We start from the raw sequence: 18,774 nt of genomic DNA, 5'->3' as shown, positions 1-18,774 counted from the left end.
TCCAGCATCTTTAATAAAAATCCTATACATCCAGATTATAACATCCTCAGTTCTAACCTGAGGATCCCTTTCCAAATTTTCAGTCAATACTTAATCAGAAAAATTTTCCTCACAATTAGAATTCAGTAAAATATAGGTAACACTTTAAGGATTTGACCACCAGTTCACTGATATATGTATGAAGTACTAAATGATTTTACAAATATCTTTAGGACCCAATTTTTAATGCAGAATAAATTTGCTGCCTCAGGCGAAGTCTTAAGACACTCAAACAAAAATAAGCCAGTTACTGAAGCTCCAGCTCATTTTGCATTCCAGTGGAGTTTCTGATAGAATCAATTAGTAAGTTTAATTATTGTCTTAAGGAAAAAAATAAAACAACAAAAAAACCAAAGCCAAGAGCCCAGAACAACATACGTCTTCCCAGACGTATGTTCCTTCCCAATTATCCATGTTAAATTAAGACATTAGGATTCTTGCATATGCTTCCCCAAAACAAAATGAATGGGAGGAGGTAATCAGTTGGTGAAAATGCATTCATTTCAAGCAATGCCAGTGACCTTAACGTGTGTTTATTTCTGTTCGGTAACAAGATCAATCATGAGGCCTACAGCTGACACACACTGGAGATGGATGAGGAGCTCAAGTATTTAACTTAGCTGGAGCTTTGTCCTCCCTTCCATGCATTTACATCTAATGCACTATCTTGTTTGCAAACTATACAACTTATTTTTAAAAGTATCTTCACCCATTTCATGTTAACTGTAAAGTAAACAAAAGCCTGATCTTACTGCCAATGCAATTTTCTCTAGCAAAAGTGTTACAACTCCTCATTTTGTGACTGAATGCCTCCAGGACAGGTAAATATCTGTCTTGGATATAAGCGTCAGCAGAGTGAGAGCTATGGAGGCAAGTATTATAATTCTGAAACACAGGATATACATATAATGAAAGCATTTATTCACCTTCCTCATGCTTACATCTATCAACCCTCACTATCTTCATCAAGGAGATACTTTAAGTTGAAGACTCTTCCTTTGAAGGACAATATCCCATTTGTTCTGAGTGCAGAAAGTGGCCAAGGCCCATTCATAATCTCAACAGACCTTATATTAAAAATTAATCTCACCTCAGGCCGAGGAACGAATAGTGGAATCCACAATGGCACAAGAACGAGAAGACAGACACAAGAAGAACGAGAAGACACAAAATGAGGAGCCCAAGACACAAGTTATCAAAGACCAAGTTCTAGCTGGCTGTGTCAAGAGCAGCAAAGATTTTTTGTTTCTGGTTTGTTTTTTTTTTTTTTGGAGAAGAAATAGGAATAGAAAGCTCCCGCCTTTGACTCCATTATGAAAAGGTTCCTGAGGTCTCTGGTGAGAACAGCTACGATGGACAGAACAACAGAAGCCACATCAGAAAGAATAAGCTGGAGAAAAGTCCAGGCAGCAGGAGTAAGCAATATATTTAGTGGTTTTAGAATGAGAGGGAGAGGGTGGGTAGGTCTGGGAGAAGAAACCCCATGAACTACCAACAAACACCTACCTGCAGGAAAATAAAAATAAGACAAAGCCTTCCTTTACAAGTCCCTAGAAAGAGGGCTTTGTATTTGAACCAGAGACATAAAAAACAATGTCCAAGACAGCTTACAAATCACACTCTCAAAACCGTGAGATATACAAGCAAAGATCTGCAAGCCATACCTAACTATCTCAGAAGAATTTTTCCAGAAACTGAATTCATGAAAATGTATTTTTACTCTGTGAAAGTTCTAAAATATTAATGTTTTCCAAATAATAAGACTCATATGTACATACACCACATGCACGCACACACACACACGTATCTTTACGTATAAAAATATTTCACTTACCTGAAATACTCATCCATGCTCTGCTTTCTGTGTATGATGATGAATTAAAAAATTCCTTTTCATATCTTCAAGCATTTGTTTTGGGTAGAGCCAAAGCAGACACAATGCAAACAGTTCCCATACCAAAACCGCTTCCACTCAGACTTACCTGCATTTCACAATCTGCCCGAAGATTAAGTTCTTCGCAGCATTCCCTGGATACCCTCAAGAAGATATAATCCTTTGTTTTCTCCTCAATAGCTGCTTCATAAACCTTCTCTTTGGTTCCTTGGGTCTGTGCTGACTTCTCTTTAGTGACAGGCAATAAATAAACAGCATTGACTTTGGTCATCACCAGCCGTCCAGCCAAAGTGTCTTCTGAAAGTGTTTCAGTGAGCTTAAAGCGGCCAAAAAGTTGTCCATTTTGGGCATACTTTGCACCTCCAGAAACACCAGTGAGCATGAAGCTTGCTACAATCTGCAATTGCACTTTTATATTGAACCTAAGTAAGAAAGCATCAAGTCAGTGCAGAAAAATGCTCTCAGATTCAGAAATTTCATGCATTCCGACTGAAGATTCACTGCCTTACATTCTGAATGTATAACCTTTAAACACAAACCAACATAACCAAACTGGCCCTTCATAAGTATGTAGCTGTCAGACATTTACACGTATTACTTTTGATTATAGCCTATGAAACTTAAAAAAACAGAACCCGCACAAGAGAGAATCAAATGCTAAATTTTCTGAGACCAAAATAAGTTTAGGCTGAATTAGAACTGCTGTGCATGTCCCAACGCAGTAAAAATGTCTATTTAAATAGTTTGTAAGCTTATCTTAGGTATTCAAGAAGAGACGTGCAGGCAAAGAACAGAGTAAGATTCCTATTTATTTCTTGTACCTCTTCCAGGCTGCACACAAGAGATCGTAATCTACATCTTAAAAGGTAAGTGGTATTATACCTATAATTCAGAGGGATTGATTAAAATGCCTTGAAAAAATCAGGACGTAGGCATTAAAATGAGATTATTTTATTTGAAATGAGGGAATGGCAACACAGGCTCAGCCATATAAACCATCTATCCTCGGAATTCCTATTAGCAGCAAGTTCCTCTTGTAAACCGAGACGTAACAGATTCCTTCTTTGTAGTTACCATTTTCTAGAAGTCACATGTACAGCACAGTAAAGTGACTTATTAGCACTCTTTATTGACCTCTCACCAATACATACTGATCTCTTCCTAGAGTGTTTGGGGTTTTTTTAAACAGATTGCTTCAACCTGGTTTTAAAAAGAACAAAAGGGGGAAAATGTCTGCCACACTATCAATATTCAGTTCTCATCAGGAATTTTTTCCTGAATTTGCACCAAGTTACAGAAAAAAAAAGTAAGAACCAAAAGGTTTTCACAAATGAAATAAAATCTCTTGAAAAAAAATAATTGTCTTATAATACTTTTCATACTCATACTGGTTTTGTTTGATCTGTTGTTGTTCTTAAAATTTCTATTTTGACCTAATAAACTGGTAATTTATCATTTCAGCCCTGTAGCATCAATAATCTTAAGCCCATAACAATAAATTCCAACATTTTAGCTCACTTGGTAATTAAGCATCTACCAAACCAATCAAATATATATTTTTTAATATCTGACAAATCATGAGTCTTGCACAAAAATTGCAAGTTTGCCCCCCTGTGGTCACAGTTGCTTCTTTACATAATATGGGCTTTAAGTCAGATGCAAATTTCACACTCCTCCACTCTCAGAAAGCAAGAGATGTCTTCTTAATGAACTCAGATGTGTTGCATTCATCAGTAGCCACAAGGGTTACTGCACAAGCTAAAGTTAAAGCAATCACTCAAAAGCATGTACTTCAGGGAACACGCTGGAATTAAGCATAATCCTCCCAATTTCAACATGGGCTAAAAAAAAACACAAAACAAAAAACAAGCTTTCTTGTATACAAGTGCTGCACTATTCCAAAGCAGCTATCAGCAAGTTAGCAACATCTAAACCAGCTCATATCTCATTCAGATAACTTAAAATACTATGTAAAACATTTAACACAGTAACCACAGTAACCAAGAGCTCAGCATTATTACTAAGGTGCCATCACCTACTGTGAATTTATTTTGTTAAAACTTCCTTAAAGTTAAATCCCTGTGCTACTGAATATGCATCCTCTCATTCTCAAATTCGGATCTGTAAAAATGTGCTGGACGACAGTATTACTGCCATTCTGAGACAAGGCATAAGTTAGTGTCTTCAGAAATGACTAAACTGAATCTGCTGTGCTAAAGGGAATCTACAGTTTACAGATTATCAAGCAAATTTCCCTGGAGACATTCAAAACACCTGGACGCGTTCCTGTGCCCCTGCTCTGGGTGTGCCTGCTCAAGCAGGGGGGTTGGACAATATGATCTCCAGAGGTCCCTTCCAACCCCTGCCGGTCTGTGATTGTGTGATTCTGCAATTTCTATTGAGTAAGGTGACACCTTCTGGCAAACTGTTAAACTACAAAATCCTCTCAGGATTAGATTTAAAAAAAAAAACAAAAAAATCACAAGTTGCTGCTTTCATCCTCACCCTTTCTTTGCAGGTTTATACAAAAAAAGGTTTTCAGTCAGGCTTACATAAATCGAACAAAAACTTACATTTCCTCCTAAGCACTGCAAAATCCCTGCCTAACTGCAGTGTCAATGAAACTAGCTACAGAAAAGCCTGCTGTTCAAATTTAAAATCACAGAAGTTAAACACTGCATAAATCATTAATTCATCCAGCAGCAATGCAAACAAATTCCCAAAAGGTGAATAAACTCATTCTGAACAAAGCCCCATATAACGATTTCTTAAAAGTACGTTCAGCACATTTCCTCTTACACATGAAGAATTCAAACAGGGTGTGCAGTGTGACACCTACCTATGTACTGGTAACTGTGAGACATTTTCCATCAAAGCCAGTGTTTTAAGTTTGCATGGCCCTGAGGATAGATCTGCTCTGTAATTCTGACAGCAGACAGCATACAGCGTGGAAGGAGCTATACGTCACCTCACACATTCTTTAATGTTCATACAGGAAAATACACAGTAAGTTCAAGCCACTCTAACAATCATATGCTGGTTTTCTTTTGAATGTGCAAGAGAGCAAGGAAGAGTTTTAAAACCAACAACAGATTGTGTGTAGGGCAAAACTGCCCAAAACCAAACTAGCATCTAGATCAGAACATTGTTTTGCTTTTTCCTACAGAGTGTGTTTGCATTTGGAAACTAGGCAGCAGTGGCCCTGTATTCTAACCTTTATTACTCTACTTTGTGAAGTATTCCTGCGGAGTAATTTTTAGAAATGCCTCTTGAAATATCAGAATAAACATGAATTCAAAGTAAAGCTTCCTGAGACTATCCAGAATGAACTCCCATATAACTGAGTTCAAGACTCGTTAAAGCCACTGCAACCTTCATCCAATACTTTTCAGTAGTTCCACACAGGTGATCCCACGTAAAGTCTGAAACAGTGTTTTCCTGGAAAGTGAGAAATCATCAACATTCTTAAAACTCAACAATTCAGTCTGAACTGCAGACACTCATGTTATTCTAGTCTTGTCATAAGACACCATGTTGACAACCCTACTACTTTTATGATACACACACAAACCCGTTAGAGAGTAGCAGCTCATCAACATTTTCACTCATGGCACCACTTCAGAGGTATTACAACCCACTTGCATTTGTATTTCTGGGCCCATTTGTAGTCTTGCCACCCTGATACTTCACTAGAGAATAGCGAGTGTGTGATCTTAGCCGCAAAGGATCAGGAAAGAGTGCTAGTTTGAGCCTTGTTGCAATAAAGTGGGTCAGCTCCAAGATCAAAAGAATATTTCTGTCATCAGCACTATCAAAACAGAAGATTTCAAGAACATTATTAAAGCTTACTTTTTTTAATCTACTAGATAGAAAAAGAAGATCAATAACAGAAAAAGAAGAGCAATAACTTATTGCTGCACCAAACTGTCCAAAGGGGAAGCATTACACACAGGATACACTTACTATTCCTGTATTTCTACAGGCATGCCGCTCTTTGGTTTCCTGTGGGGCATGACAGTGGAATTCTCAACGTGAAAATTCACTCAGTAAAAATAGCTTACTTTTATATCATATTTTGTGTTTACTTTAAACTCACTTTTGTTTTAAAAAGCCTTAGAGAAGTCAACCTGATTATAAATATGTATGATGGAGAATATTTCTGTATGCTGAAAACAGTGTGCAAGCATTATTCCTCTGTATGTTGGATTCCAGTTCAAGAGCACAGCCTGGCAACAATGACAGATACGAAGAAAAATAGTTTAAATATACTGCCCTTCATCTGAGATAGAAAACAGAAATGGAACAATTTGTCTGCTTTAAAAGTATTAGAAATCCAGCTACTCAGTATTTTCTTCCTAAATTCTAGAGGGGTGACGCAGCTGAACCTCTGTAGCTCCAGGAGTGGTGTGTCTTAAAAAGACATTTCTGATTTGGAACTTAGATAATTGATAGAACTAAATTTGCTACCAAATTAGGTTAAAGGGAAGTTATACCTTTTTGACTTCCCATTCTGAGTAGTGCAACACTTTAATACTCTTTCATACCACGTGAGTGCAGGCAGAATTTTTAACCACAAATGTCAAACTACAGAAGAAAAGGTCCCATGGGAGTTTATACGTGGGAAGCTCACATCATCTTCCTAACTCTATATGTGTTCATGCAGCTAATTCTGTTGAGTAGTATGTTCATAATACCTAAAGATATTACAGAATAAAACAAACAAAAATGTATACTACACGCCTCTTATTCACAAGCTGGTTTTCAGCCTATTTAGAGAATAAGTGTAATAAAGCCAGCTGCCACATCATCGTAAGATCAGAGTTTGATCCACCCACAAATCAACCTTTTTCTTAAAAAAAAAATTTTTTAAAAGAATTTTAACCTCCCTCAAGACCTTTTATTCAACAATTTCATGTATTACTTTGCTATAACCTACTTTCACCAAGGAACAAAAATACGATTCCTGGTGTCAATATCTTTTTGTACAGAGAGCCAAAAAACTATAAACAAAAATTATTATCCAGACATTAACAAAACATTGTACAATAGCTGTTTAGTGCTTCCAACCAGAAGTATAAACTGATACATACAATTTGTTTTAAATGAGTTCTCAGTGAATGACATTCATTAAGTGCTAGTGACCTCTATCAAAAGTTACTCTCTTTCCAGACTCATTCAACTTCACCTCCAAGAAACGGGAAGACTTATTATCTTAAACAATCATGTAAGTTTAATGAAAACAGTTGCCATCCTCATTTTAATAGGACAGCAAGAAATATCTAAGGAGTAATTTTATTAAGGTATCACTTACTTGCTAACTTCCTTATACTGTGCTATTTCCTCTATATAAAGGAGGTCATGTAGCCGTGACTGATAGTTGGTCTTGGTCAATGATTTGTCCAGGACAGATTGTGTAAATAGCTGGTCAGCAGATAGAGGGATTTGGTATCTGGTAAGAAGGCTCTTCTCCAATTCAGTAGTTTCATTAGGCTCAAATTCTACAATAGTCTTAGAAGTAGAATCCCAACGCTTAGCTGTGGTTAGTAGCTGTTGCCGTGCATGCATCAGGTATTCAAGATCTGGATGTAGATACATAATAGGGAAAGGAAGTAAGTTCAAATTTCGTATGTATTTTTTATTTAATTTTTAAAAAACAAAACAAAACAAACCCACTACCAAAAATAATCCTATTAGAGATAATGAAGTAAATGTTGGTAAGAGTCTCCTCTGCTTACAACAGTTTTAATAAGTTCACTCATAGTAATTACCATCCCTACTTTTCAGGTGTACACAGAGAGCAAGCACGTTCTCAAACAACATCAAAAAATATTCTACAGATAGCAAATAGAATGAATACAGACAAACAAGTAACGCACTCTTATTTTAATAATTGCAAGCAACTTTGGAGGATTTGGCATCACAATATGCTTTCAAAGCCTAACTACAACATCATCTCATTTCAAAAATATGAAGTAGTGAGGAACCTTATGATATATACTATAAAATTTAGAAGGTAATAAAAACAACTTGATAAACTAGTTGGTAAGAAAACATTAAATTTGCAACATTGTGAAAGCCTTTAAAAAAAAAATCTACAGTACCATAATATGTGTATTCTGCAGACAGTTGCATTATATAGCTGAAGTTAGTTTGCTAGGCAAAACTTTGGAAATGTAACCTAACATTATATAAAGTTAGAAAATTAAAAGGAAATTAATTTTTGAATTAATTAACCCTAATTTCAGGGACCACATAGCTTAAATGAGAAACAGAAGACCAAGCGCTGTCCACAGCCACCCAAAATATATTAACACCACAAAACCACTGTGACAACAGTGCATCAGTTAACAGAATTGCAGTTAAATTGCAGAGCTGAAAATATTTGGCATTTATAGTGAAGCTATGATATCTTAACGTATTATCTCTGAGTAAGATTTAAGATAGGCATCCAGGATATCACAGCAACGCTGAAAAACGTGCAAAAAAGACATTTTCAAATTCAAACTAAATACTTAACGTCATCTTGATGGTCTTTATTCTAAACAGAGGGAAAAGAGCCTTTTAGAATTGAAGTCTCAGTTCAGCTTGACTATGACTACAAGAACACAGCTTATCTTACTTGTTGATCTCATAAGCATGTCTTCACTAAGAAGCCAAATTTAAATATCTACCTCAAGCCTGCACCATATTCATAACTGCAGTTGTATGGCAAGAAAAAGTCCATGTTTGTGTGGTTTCTGTGTTTGAAATCATCTCACCATAAATGAAGCTTTCTCTGGTACTAACTGTACCTCAGATCACAAAAGCTCAGTAATTACCTGGGACTGAGTCCCTGTTTGCTAGAAAGACAGCCATTTAATTCCCAGCACTAGAGAGGCTTCCACTGGAAGCCTGACATAAATAGTTCCTGGCACAGACTGCACATATGATGACCCTTTTTAAAGTGCATTTTACACATTCTCATTGCACAGAAAACTTCTTAGGTTTTTTTTTTCATAGCAAAAAAAGATTTCAAAATGCATAATGGAGGCTCCTCTATTAAAATATTTTAATGTTGACCTCTTTCCTGCCTAGATATCTAGGAAGGGCCCTGAAGTACATGCAAATGTAGAGACCTCGGGCAGCCTCCTGTTTGTAAAACACTTCCATGAGATCCCACTCCATATATACCAAAAGCAAAAGAAACAATAAAATCTGACAGACATCCAGCATAGTTATCCCTTTCACTTGCCTGCTTACATACTTCCTAGATAACCGTAGCAAAAAGCCCAGAATTTTGTACTTCTATTTATCTGTAAAGCACCTAGCACTCTTTTCATTTGAAATAAGCATTAGTAACAACCTGCTTGAAGATTTCAGTATCCCTCCACACACAGACAAGCAACACGTGAAAATATCAGCATCTAATACTAGAGGGTGCTCTCTCAACTTCATCCATCGCTTTCACGTGACTTGAATTGGCTGTTCCTTGTACCGCTCTCGTTAGTACGTAGTTTAAGCCAACAAGGACCAGACCATACGTTGGTTTGACAGTAACTCTGACTTTGCAAGGAAGCTATGGCTTGGTTTTCTTGATCTTAAACAGGTTTAGAATAAAAGGACACCTGTTCTCCACAAACTCCATGTCTTAGGAAGCCTGTCATCTGTGATTACCCACATTGTTACATGGAGATCACATAATAGTTCCTGAAAAGACCACAGCCTTGCTTCTAAGCATAGTTTCTCGCTCAATGCAATATTCTCTGCTTCAAGAGACATTACAAGCTGTACAGTCTTTCTGCTCTTGGCTACAAGTACTTGGGTCATGTGGAAAGATCAGATCACGATCTTTGGTATTTGCTATTTACAGTTTCTTTCTGTTAACATTGCAGATGCTAACCTGCTATATGAAAATAAAGGCCAGCAACAGAAAACTGCTGTGTTCTTAGTTTCATCTTTTTTCCTCCTTCTTCCTGCTTACATCCCAGTGCTGCAATTCTGTTTCTTTGGTGTTTGTCTCTCTCAAATTTTCATAAAAACTTACCATACTCTAACCCACCCCCTTGCGTGCTGCCAAGTGACACAGTGACCTACATTTAGGTCTCTCAATCTTTTACCATAAATCAAAGTGCTTCCTTCTTTTTTGTACCTTTTCAAACATATTTCAATTTGTTGACATCTTTCTGATTATGGAGTTATTTCAGGTTTGAACTGAGAGGCACAGATCAATCACATAAACAGAACACAACCCTTACAATAACAAGTAGGGTTTTATTGGTGTGGGTTTTTTTAACTTGAAGACAAAAATAAAGTCACACTTCTGCTACCTTTTCAAAATTCACATCAACAGCAATTCATTGAGTTAAAGGCCTATAATTTGCCTCTTGCCTTTGACAACCCTAATCAGATATTGCAAGGGGGAAAAAAACAAACCCAAAAACAAGATCCCAAAACCAAACCAACTTCTCAGATAGTCTGCTTTAATTAACGAATTAATTACCAGGTGTATTCTCATACAGAAACACTTCATTTCTCTACTGACCTTCTTCTACAAGTTTTAACATTTTCATCAATACAAGAACAATTATAAAAACATAAACATACTTTGCCTTCCAGTGCTGCCGTCAGACACATACCGAACTAGAAATTCCCAGCATTTTGGCAAGATTTGGGAGTCATACCCCAGCACCAAGTAATAGTCATACTCGAGTTATCTGCCTTATTGAAACCCTCTGAAGCTTTTGTCCAATGTTTATATTCACATAGATGATGAACATAACATACAGTAAAAGACATTCACTGGCTGTTCATAAAATGCTGTTCTGCCCAGAAATATGAAAAGGAAAGTGATGGCACAAATGATTTCCACTATCCCCCAAAAAATTTTTAATATATTACCTTCAGTTGAAGCAGCATCAATCATTACTCGTTGCATGAGGACTGGTTCTAATCCAAAATCAAACACAACAGTTTGGCGAAAAGTTCCAAAGATTTCTGTGTTAAAGGCTATACTGACTTTGTATATATAATGATCTATTCCGTTCTGGACCATCTTTCCTCCTATCCATTCCTGACAGTTTTCTGGAACTTCTTGTGATACCTGGGTAGTGCTGTCTCCAGCAGATATTGCAACGATACTAAAATGTGGACGATGGGCATCATAAAGCAATGCCACTCGATACAGCATTCTTGCAGGCTATAAAAAAAAAAAAAGCAAAGGTTGAACTGACAGTGTGTTGGAAAACTGGAATTATTTCAGGAATATCTTCATTGGCAATCAGATAATGAGAGTTTGCAAGACTCTCAACTTCTCAGAACAGGTATGAGTCCTGCCTGCTTTCCAGAAATCTGGGCAGTCAATACATAATCACCAGAGCTACTGGGAAAAGAGAGAGAGAAAGGATGGTGCTAGGAAGTTGCTCTATTTTACGAAGAATTGTGCAATTGAAATCTTAATTGCAAAAGGTTATGGGCTGCATTCCAGTTATTATTGACTCACTTTCAAAAGATAAGTAGTCCTACCTTACAAGTGAGAGCAAATGTCCATGTCTGATGAGACTTTTTGGTGGTGACAGTTACCGATAGCTCAGGATTATGTTCTACTCTCACTCCTTCTACACATTCACTAAGCTAGATTAAAAGAAAAAGATGGTAACATTAAACTTCTACAGACAATATCAAAACAAAAATATTCAGGAAGAGGTACTTTTTTTTAACAGACAGCGGAAAGAATGGTTTCCTATATTGTGCAGGATTGATGCAGGTCCTGCGTAGGAATTAATGAAAATACACGCTAATTCACAGAGACAAGTAAGCCAAATCTACTAGATCATACTGGGTAAGCAAAGAATATAACCATTTAAGACAATTAACCACAGGACTTGATTTTCAAAAACCAACTTAATTGTAAACATTTAAAGTAGAACATGATTTCATTTGGAAAGAAGAACCTGATACAGTGAGGCCCAAAGACTGCATTTCCAGAAGACCCCAGATCTCGCTGACATCAATGAGACTATTAGAGACACCACAAAACCAGAATCAGGCTTTCTACTCATTAATGCATTTTGCAGAAAGTCCACTCTTCCCAGATTTTAATCAACAATAGATGGACCGAAAACTCCTTAGGGTCAGTGGTAAGTAGAGCTGGTCGAATGCCACAAAAACATTCTTTGGAATTCCAAACAGCTACTAAGTTTGATCATATCCATACCCCACACTCTTCAGTATTCAAACTTTTTTTAACTTTTAGGGGATTGGCTGTTGTTCATACAAGTGCCTGCAGCTGCAGGCAAAGAAAAGCAGCCATGCACAAACAAGAGTATTCTCCACTAAGTCATGAAAGCTTTGCCATTTATTGTTCTCCAGTTTAAAAAGTTCTGCCATCTAGTCAAGGAACAGTAATAATACCATGAGACTTCGCTGACCCATCCTGCACTGGGAATAGCAAATATGCAAAATTAACAAGCTGTGATTAACCCATGAGCTGTAATTCATAAACGCCACTGAATTCCTGAAAAGAATGAGTACATTTGCAGAAATCAGCCTAAGTCTCTAGTATCTTTGCAAGAAGACATAGGGCAGGATGGAAAAGGGAGCAAATTGGTTGGACAATTTCTTGGTACAGAGTGATTCGACCAGCTCTGATAGTGAGGGCCAAAAACAGGCTCATCTGTTAGTTTTAAATATGAGCATATAGGGGAGTAGTATATTTTCCTTACCACTTTCTCAGGAGATAACGAATTCATCCATTTCTCAATCAAGGTTTCCATATAACTGCCCGAACATTGTTTGTTTTCCTTCTGCTGTTTTAATCTGATCAAGCGGGAAGCATATCGTTTTTGCCATTCTGTTAGCTCTTCCTGGGAATGTGCTGAAGTACACTGTGCACCGTACCTGCAGATCCCTTGCTCTAAAAATCTACATAAAATAGGAGAAATTATTATGCCTTGAACTTTTCGGTCTCCAATTAAAAAAAAGAAATTTATCAAAATTTTACTTTTAAAGCCAGAAGGACATTCTTTAAGTCTCTCTCACAGAACTAAAGGCAGGTTAGTCCACATGAACTAATTTGGAAATACATACATCTATGCAGCATTTCGTAAGAGAGGCAGCAGCCTCTCTTACTGCAAAGTCTAGAAAAGTATATCTAATTTCTTTGAAACATAGGGGGACACAAGCCTTCTTCAGAAATTTCCAGCTTCAAAGAGGAAAGAGTAGAGTGTTTGTACAGCAATTAAAACAATGAGATCACGGACCATCGCTGAAATGACCAGGCACTGTATTAATATGAATAAAACACTGTTAATCAGGGGAAAACGGAAAATATAGCAAATTTCCTCCCATAGTTACGTTAGTAACTGACAAATCCTCATTCAGCAGTTTCTCCTGAAGCAACAGTGACATCACATGGTCCCTTCCCCTAAATACACCTACGCAGAAATCCTCTCTCAAGGAAGAAGTTTAATCCTCTTCTTTTGTAAAGGGTGCACCAGTCTAAAAGAATCTATTTTTGCAGAGGTTAAGGATTTATTTAAGAAAGTACATTTTTCATTTAATTGCATGTGCTGATGCATCAAAATTAACAATATCCCAAATGCCTGTATACAATTTAAGCATTCTAGTTCTCAGAACTAGTTCTCTGGGCAATTGCCTGTATAACTTAGGACCTATTTTTATAATTAAACTTTGTATTAAAATTATAAAACACAAGGCAGTAGCTGCACCTTCATCATTCTTCTAAACTGAAGCACTTAAACAGATGACAAAATGAAGAATAAAATGGGAGAGGGTGAGTTGTGAAGGTACTAAGAAAGTATTGGATATACAGAGTAAGTATCAGGCCAGGAGGCTGTTTGGTTTGTTTTGCGTAAGGAGACTACAAAGAGTTAATGTAAGCATCATACCTATTACAAATAAAGCCAGGCAGGATATTAACTTTATAGAAACTCTGTAAATATAACTATAATATGAATTTCATGTGGATATTTAGGTATATACTTATATTAAGAATGTCTTCCTATAGTAATGAGTTACTATAAAAAAAGAGAGGATGCCCCAATACAGCAAGTGAGGATCCCACATCATTGACTAAGACAGCAGACGGGCATCAGTGACTGAATAACCTTTCTGTAGTAGATGTATTATGTAACACGAATTAATATGTGAACCTTGAGCTATGTGATAAAAACAAATAACACCTGACTATGACATGAAAACCTTGCAGCAAAGGCACCTGGACATCTAGGCCACTCTTGAATTAGTGGTTATAATTTGATTTAGCATACACTCTTCATTTAAGAAAAGTTTAAGTATTTAAAGGTTTGAGCACCCAAACTGTAAAGAAAATAAGCATGATAATGTCACGATGTTACTAAAGGCATTCTCAAGATATGTTCCTTAATATATTTTAAATAAAAATATTTTTCTTGGCAGCCAATTTCAATATTTTTATTGTAAATTTTCCAATTCACCATTGCATTAGAATGCTAAAGTACAATTGTGATTTTCATGGCCCAATGTAAATGGAGTGCAAGCATAAAAAATTGTTGAGCTGTTCATATTAGCTACATAGCAGATTTAAAATCCTTTTCATTATTTAATAGGATAGCATATTACTTCAAAAATCATCATCATTATGCAATTTTTCCAAGTTCTCATTGTTCATATTTTAATAGGCACTTTTTTTCTCACTCTTAGTTTCTTTCTTAATACCTCCTGCAACTCCATAGCTTCATTATCTAGAACAAATATACTGTACTCCTACTGCTTTATGGCTGACAGGCAAAAAATAAACCACAGCTTCAAAAATTTGTATTCGGTACCTGTAACTGCCTCCTCATACAGAACTAAAATCTTTAGTCCATGGTCAGAATTACACTGTTCCTATGAATTTGCTGAGTGAAGCACATCCTTCTCACTATAAGGGTGAACAGTGTGCATAAAGCTAATTACAGCTTTAGTGAAAAAATGTTTCAGAGCAATGGTTGGAAACATAGTGTAGATGTTACTCAACAGAAAATCATTGTAAGCTAAAAATTGTAAATATCTGCTTTTTAAAAACTGCTGAACATGCAGCAGATATGACAAAAGTCAACAGGAGTTGCCAAGATTTAACATGTCCAGAAAACCCTGCCAAAAGTAGCACAAATTCAGCGATTCAGTCATGTAATTTTACAAAGCAGCTCAGATTCCTGCTCATTTTTTTTCATTAATTTATTTGCATCAGTTACATATATGGCAGAATCAAGCGCATAATGCTGGTTCCTCCCCATGTATATTAATATAGTTTTACGTAAGTAATGACAATTAACAACATAAACCAGGCAATATGGAGTAGTAGACTGAAAAAGACAAGGAGGAGAAACTCCAGTACAAGCCACTGGATCTTCAGCAAGGCAACTCACCTCTGTGCATTTGAGCTTACACAAAATGGAAATAATGAGATCCGGAGGGAAATTCTACAAATATTTTTTTAATCTGAAGACAAAGACCGTCTATCAGCAAAGCCCATTTATCTGAAGGCGTGCACCCTATCTGTTATCAAAGCGGACTTCACTGTGCTTCAGCCTGCTAACACTGTTGTCTGTGAGACCTTTTCACACCTCTGAAATTATAAAAATTAGAAAACGTAGAGGAAAAAGACAGATGTTGCCCTGTCACTAAAAATACGGTCCTGAAACCACACTCTTATGAAAACAGAGGTAGTGATTCCATTTTATAAACTGAGGTGCTTCTGGTTAAACTGACCTTTCCAAAAATCTGTGAACGAATCAACTCCTGTTCTAACAGGTACCTTAATTTTCCTGACCGCTTAATCATTCTGTCAGCAGCTAAATGAAAGAGGAAACATTATGATCCCTTGGAGAATGTTGATATAAAGCAATGACTTTACCTTTTACATAGCGTATATTCCTCACTGCTTGTGACTCCCCTGGGTGGAGGGCGGAACTGCCAGCCATCCCGGGACCCTGCAGAGTAGTCAAAGCTTAGGTTACTTTTCTAATTGCCATGAATTTCCGAGTCAGACAGTAGCTGCCCAGGGAACCGTATCTCTAAACATCTACCCAAACTGTATTTGTACAAAAGCAAAGTTATCCACCAAAAATTAATTTTCAATCCCTAACAAATGCATTTAGAACGAAGGTCTAAAAGCTATGAAGGCAAGTTTCAAACAATCTGCAGAATGGAGCGGGCTCTGATACAGCACTTTGACCAATAAATAGAAACTTATACAGTCAATGATGAGATAATTCTACCTCAACCCCCAGGGCTCATCACGATAGTCAAGTCCCTTTTTTGCTTTTTGTCTACTATGCAGTGCTGAGCATTCAGCAAAATCCAAGTCTTCTCCCTGCAAAATGAAGTAGCTTTAGAACTGAGTTACATACCTTCTTCTAAATCTTCTACATGATATCCTGATGGTACTTTACCAGCTGCCTACAATTATATAAAAAAACCCACAGTTATAAAGGAACACACAAAAAAAAAAATTCATCAACAAGAACTGCTTTGGCTTCTTTGCTGTCAAAATGTGTTTCAAACAACCAATACAAAAATATTACTCAGAAGTCTGAAATCACTTCCAGTCACAAACATGAATTTCATATTAACCTAACAACTTGATTACAGCCATTGATAAAAGGAATTCTGACAGGAACACTGAGTCCACTTATTGTTAGAAGAACATTTTAGAGATTTTTACAAGACCACATTTGACCCTGTGACCATTTTAATACGGACTGCAGTAAAGTTCTAAAACGCCAAAGTCTAAACTGTATTGAGCTGTCTTTCAGCTTTGAATCTACATTAAAAATAAAGCCCAAATCAACAACAAAGCATAAAAAGAAAAAAAAAAAAAAAAAAAAAAAAGAAGTGACAATTCAATCAATAGACATGACAGATTAACCTCTAATACAAAAAAAAAAGTGACTGAGGGCATTTATTTTTAACCAATTTCTTATGTCATGGTTATTACTTCAGAAGAATTTCGAACAGAGAAAAATACAATAAATAAATAAATAAAATAATACCAATCTAAATGCTTTGAGCTCTTTCTGCTTACTAATTCAAAAGAGTCAACAACCTATTAGCATCTTTCTCTATTTTCTCATTGATGCAAGCTTGTGATGAAAGGCTCCTGAATAGGTGGGTGTAAAGACCGACAGACCAGTGGAAATAATAATCTTTGAACCAGTATGTTCACAGTGAGCCTGGATCTCCTGAGACACATGAACACAAGCCTTTCAGCTGTTTCAGGTACTGCTCATTATTTTCCCAATAAAATGCTCATTATTACCTCTGTTTCAGCAAGAAGTGTTTTCAGTCGTGTTAGATCTTTAGTTACCATCCCGTTCTGCGGGGAGAAAGAATATTAATACATCAAACACAAACGTTCACGTGCATTAAACCACAGCAACAAAGTTCATTTCCCCTTGCACCACCACAAAGGAGAAGGGCAAGAAGGAAAAACCAGTTTGACTTACAATGCACAATTTTAAAAGCCATACTATATAACACTGAGCAAACATTATGGTGAAAAAGGGAATGTTACACTGGCCAAAACCAGCACTAGACTTACAGCTAGTACAAATACAGGACAATGCAGGAGATCAGCATATGTAGAACAACTTGGGGGGAAAAAAAAGTTTCTTATGAAGTTTAGCTGCCACTCAAGACAAATATTAATAGCTACAACACTTATTGATTGCTATCCTCCAAACAGTACTCTACTTGCACAGTAGCCCTGGAGGCAGTACAGCCCAATGGACGTGGACTCATTGTCAGCTTGGCTACTGGCTTGCTGGGTGACCTTAGGCCTAAGTCACATCACCTCTCCATGCCTCAGTTTCCCATCTGCAAAATGGGGAAAGTCATACTGACTGCCTTCACAGAGCACTTTTTAAGCTACTAATAAAAAGCACTATACATGAGCCATATACTATGGTTACTGAAACCCTTTGGCTCTAAAAGAATTAATATAATAAACTTTGCTGTTGCAGTGATGGATTCATTTCTTAAGGATCTACTTTACAGATTACTAATTTCTACAGTTTGATAACTCTTTCTGCTCCGATGTAGACAGACTATGTAATTTTTGAGGTTTTCACTGAAAAGCAAATATTAGCCACATAACTACAAATAACTGCATATTCAAGTACATCTGAAGTAAAAATATTTCAAAACTGAATTTATCTGAAATACATAGTGAAGTGTACCAATTCACACTCATGTAAGTCTAAACTTTGATTACAGGAACCAAGACCTGAGGGTTTTGTTTCAATAATCACTTGCAGAAATTTAATTAAGTGCTACTACATTTGTCAGACTTCACATTTTGACTGTGCTACCAAACAGCAGAAATTACTCTTTGCTGAAAACTTACACACTCAACAATTCTCACACTTAGGCTTTTTTCAAAATGATTTTTCACTTCTTCAGCAGGAAGGCTGCAAATTGAACCTGTTGAGCTTGAACATATTAGAGCATAAAGCTAGCAAGAATCATTCTCTTAAGCCACTGGGGAGGAAACTGGATGGATTCCAACTCTTTAATAAATTCATTCCAAAACTTTGTTTCATTTCTCCTCTCAGACAATGGCAGAAGTCAGTAAATCAGTTGCTGGTTTTAATATTCCTACTGAAAACAATTGCATCTAACAACCTAAAGCTTGTAAAAACCTCTCAAATTCTGCTTTGTGACGACAGCCTGGAATTATATACGAAGCTAACTGTATTTGCACAACAACAGCTCAAAACAAGGGCACTGGACATTTCCTGCGATAAGGACCATTTGGCTATTTTACTAATTTTTTCTTATATATTTTTTCAGGATGTATACCAGACAGACAAACAGAACTCCCT

General features: G+C 36.6%; 1 protein-coding gene across 5 annotated transcripts in view; it reads right to left on the bottom strand.

Moving 5' to 3' along the window:
• The window catches only part of HELZ (helicase with zinc finger), a 90,818-nt gene that overhangs the window by 48,439 nt on the left and 23,605 nt on the right, over window positions 1-18,774 (bottom strand). For all 5 annotated transcript variants that reach the window (XM_064466802.1, XM_064466801.1, XM_064466804.1 and 2 more), the window contains 8 exons: window positions 17,211-17,267; window positions 16,303-16,351; window positions 15,807-15,882; window positions 12,634-12,832; window positions 11,435-11,542; window positions 10,811-11,108; window positions 7,245-7,512; window positions 2,022-2,355 (listed from right to left, as the gene is read on the bottom strand). In XM_064466802.1, coding sequence (XP_064322872.1) covers window positions 2,022-2,355; window positions 7,245-7,512; window positions 10,811-11,108; window positions 11,435-11,542; window positions 12,634-12,832; window positions 15,807-15,882; window positions 16,303-16,351; window positions 17,211-17,267 — 1,389 coding nt within the window. The remainder of the gene's footprint in view (window positions 1-2,021; window positions 2,356-7,244; window positions 7,513-10,810; window positions 11,109-11,434; window positions 11,543-12,633; window positions 12,833-15,806; window positions 15,883-16,302; window positions 16,352-17,210; window positions 17,268-18,774) is intronic.

Source organism: Phalacrocorax carbo, chromosome 16, assembly GCF_963921805.1.
Source record: "Phalacrocorax carbo chromosome 16, bPhaCar2.1, whole genome shotgun sequence".
NCBI lineage: Eukaryota > Metazoa > Chordata > Aves > Suliformes > Phalacrocoracidae > Phalacrocorax > Phalacrocorax carbo.
This window is presented reverse-complemented; position numbering and strand designations above follow the sequence as displayed.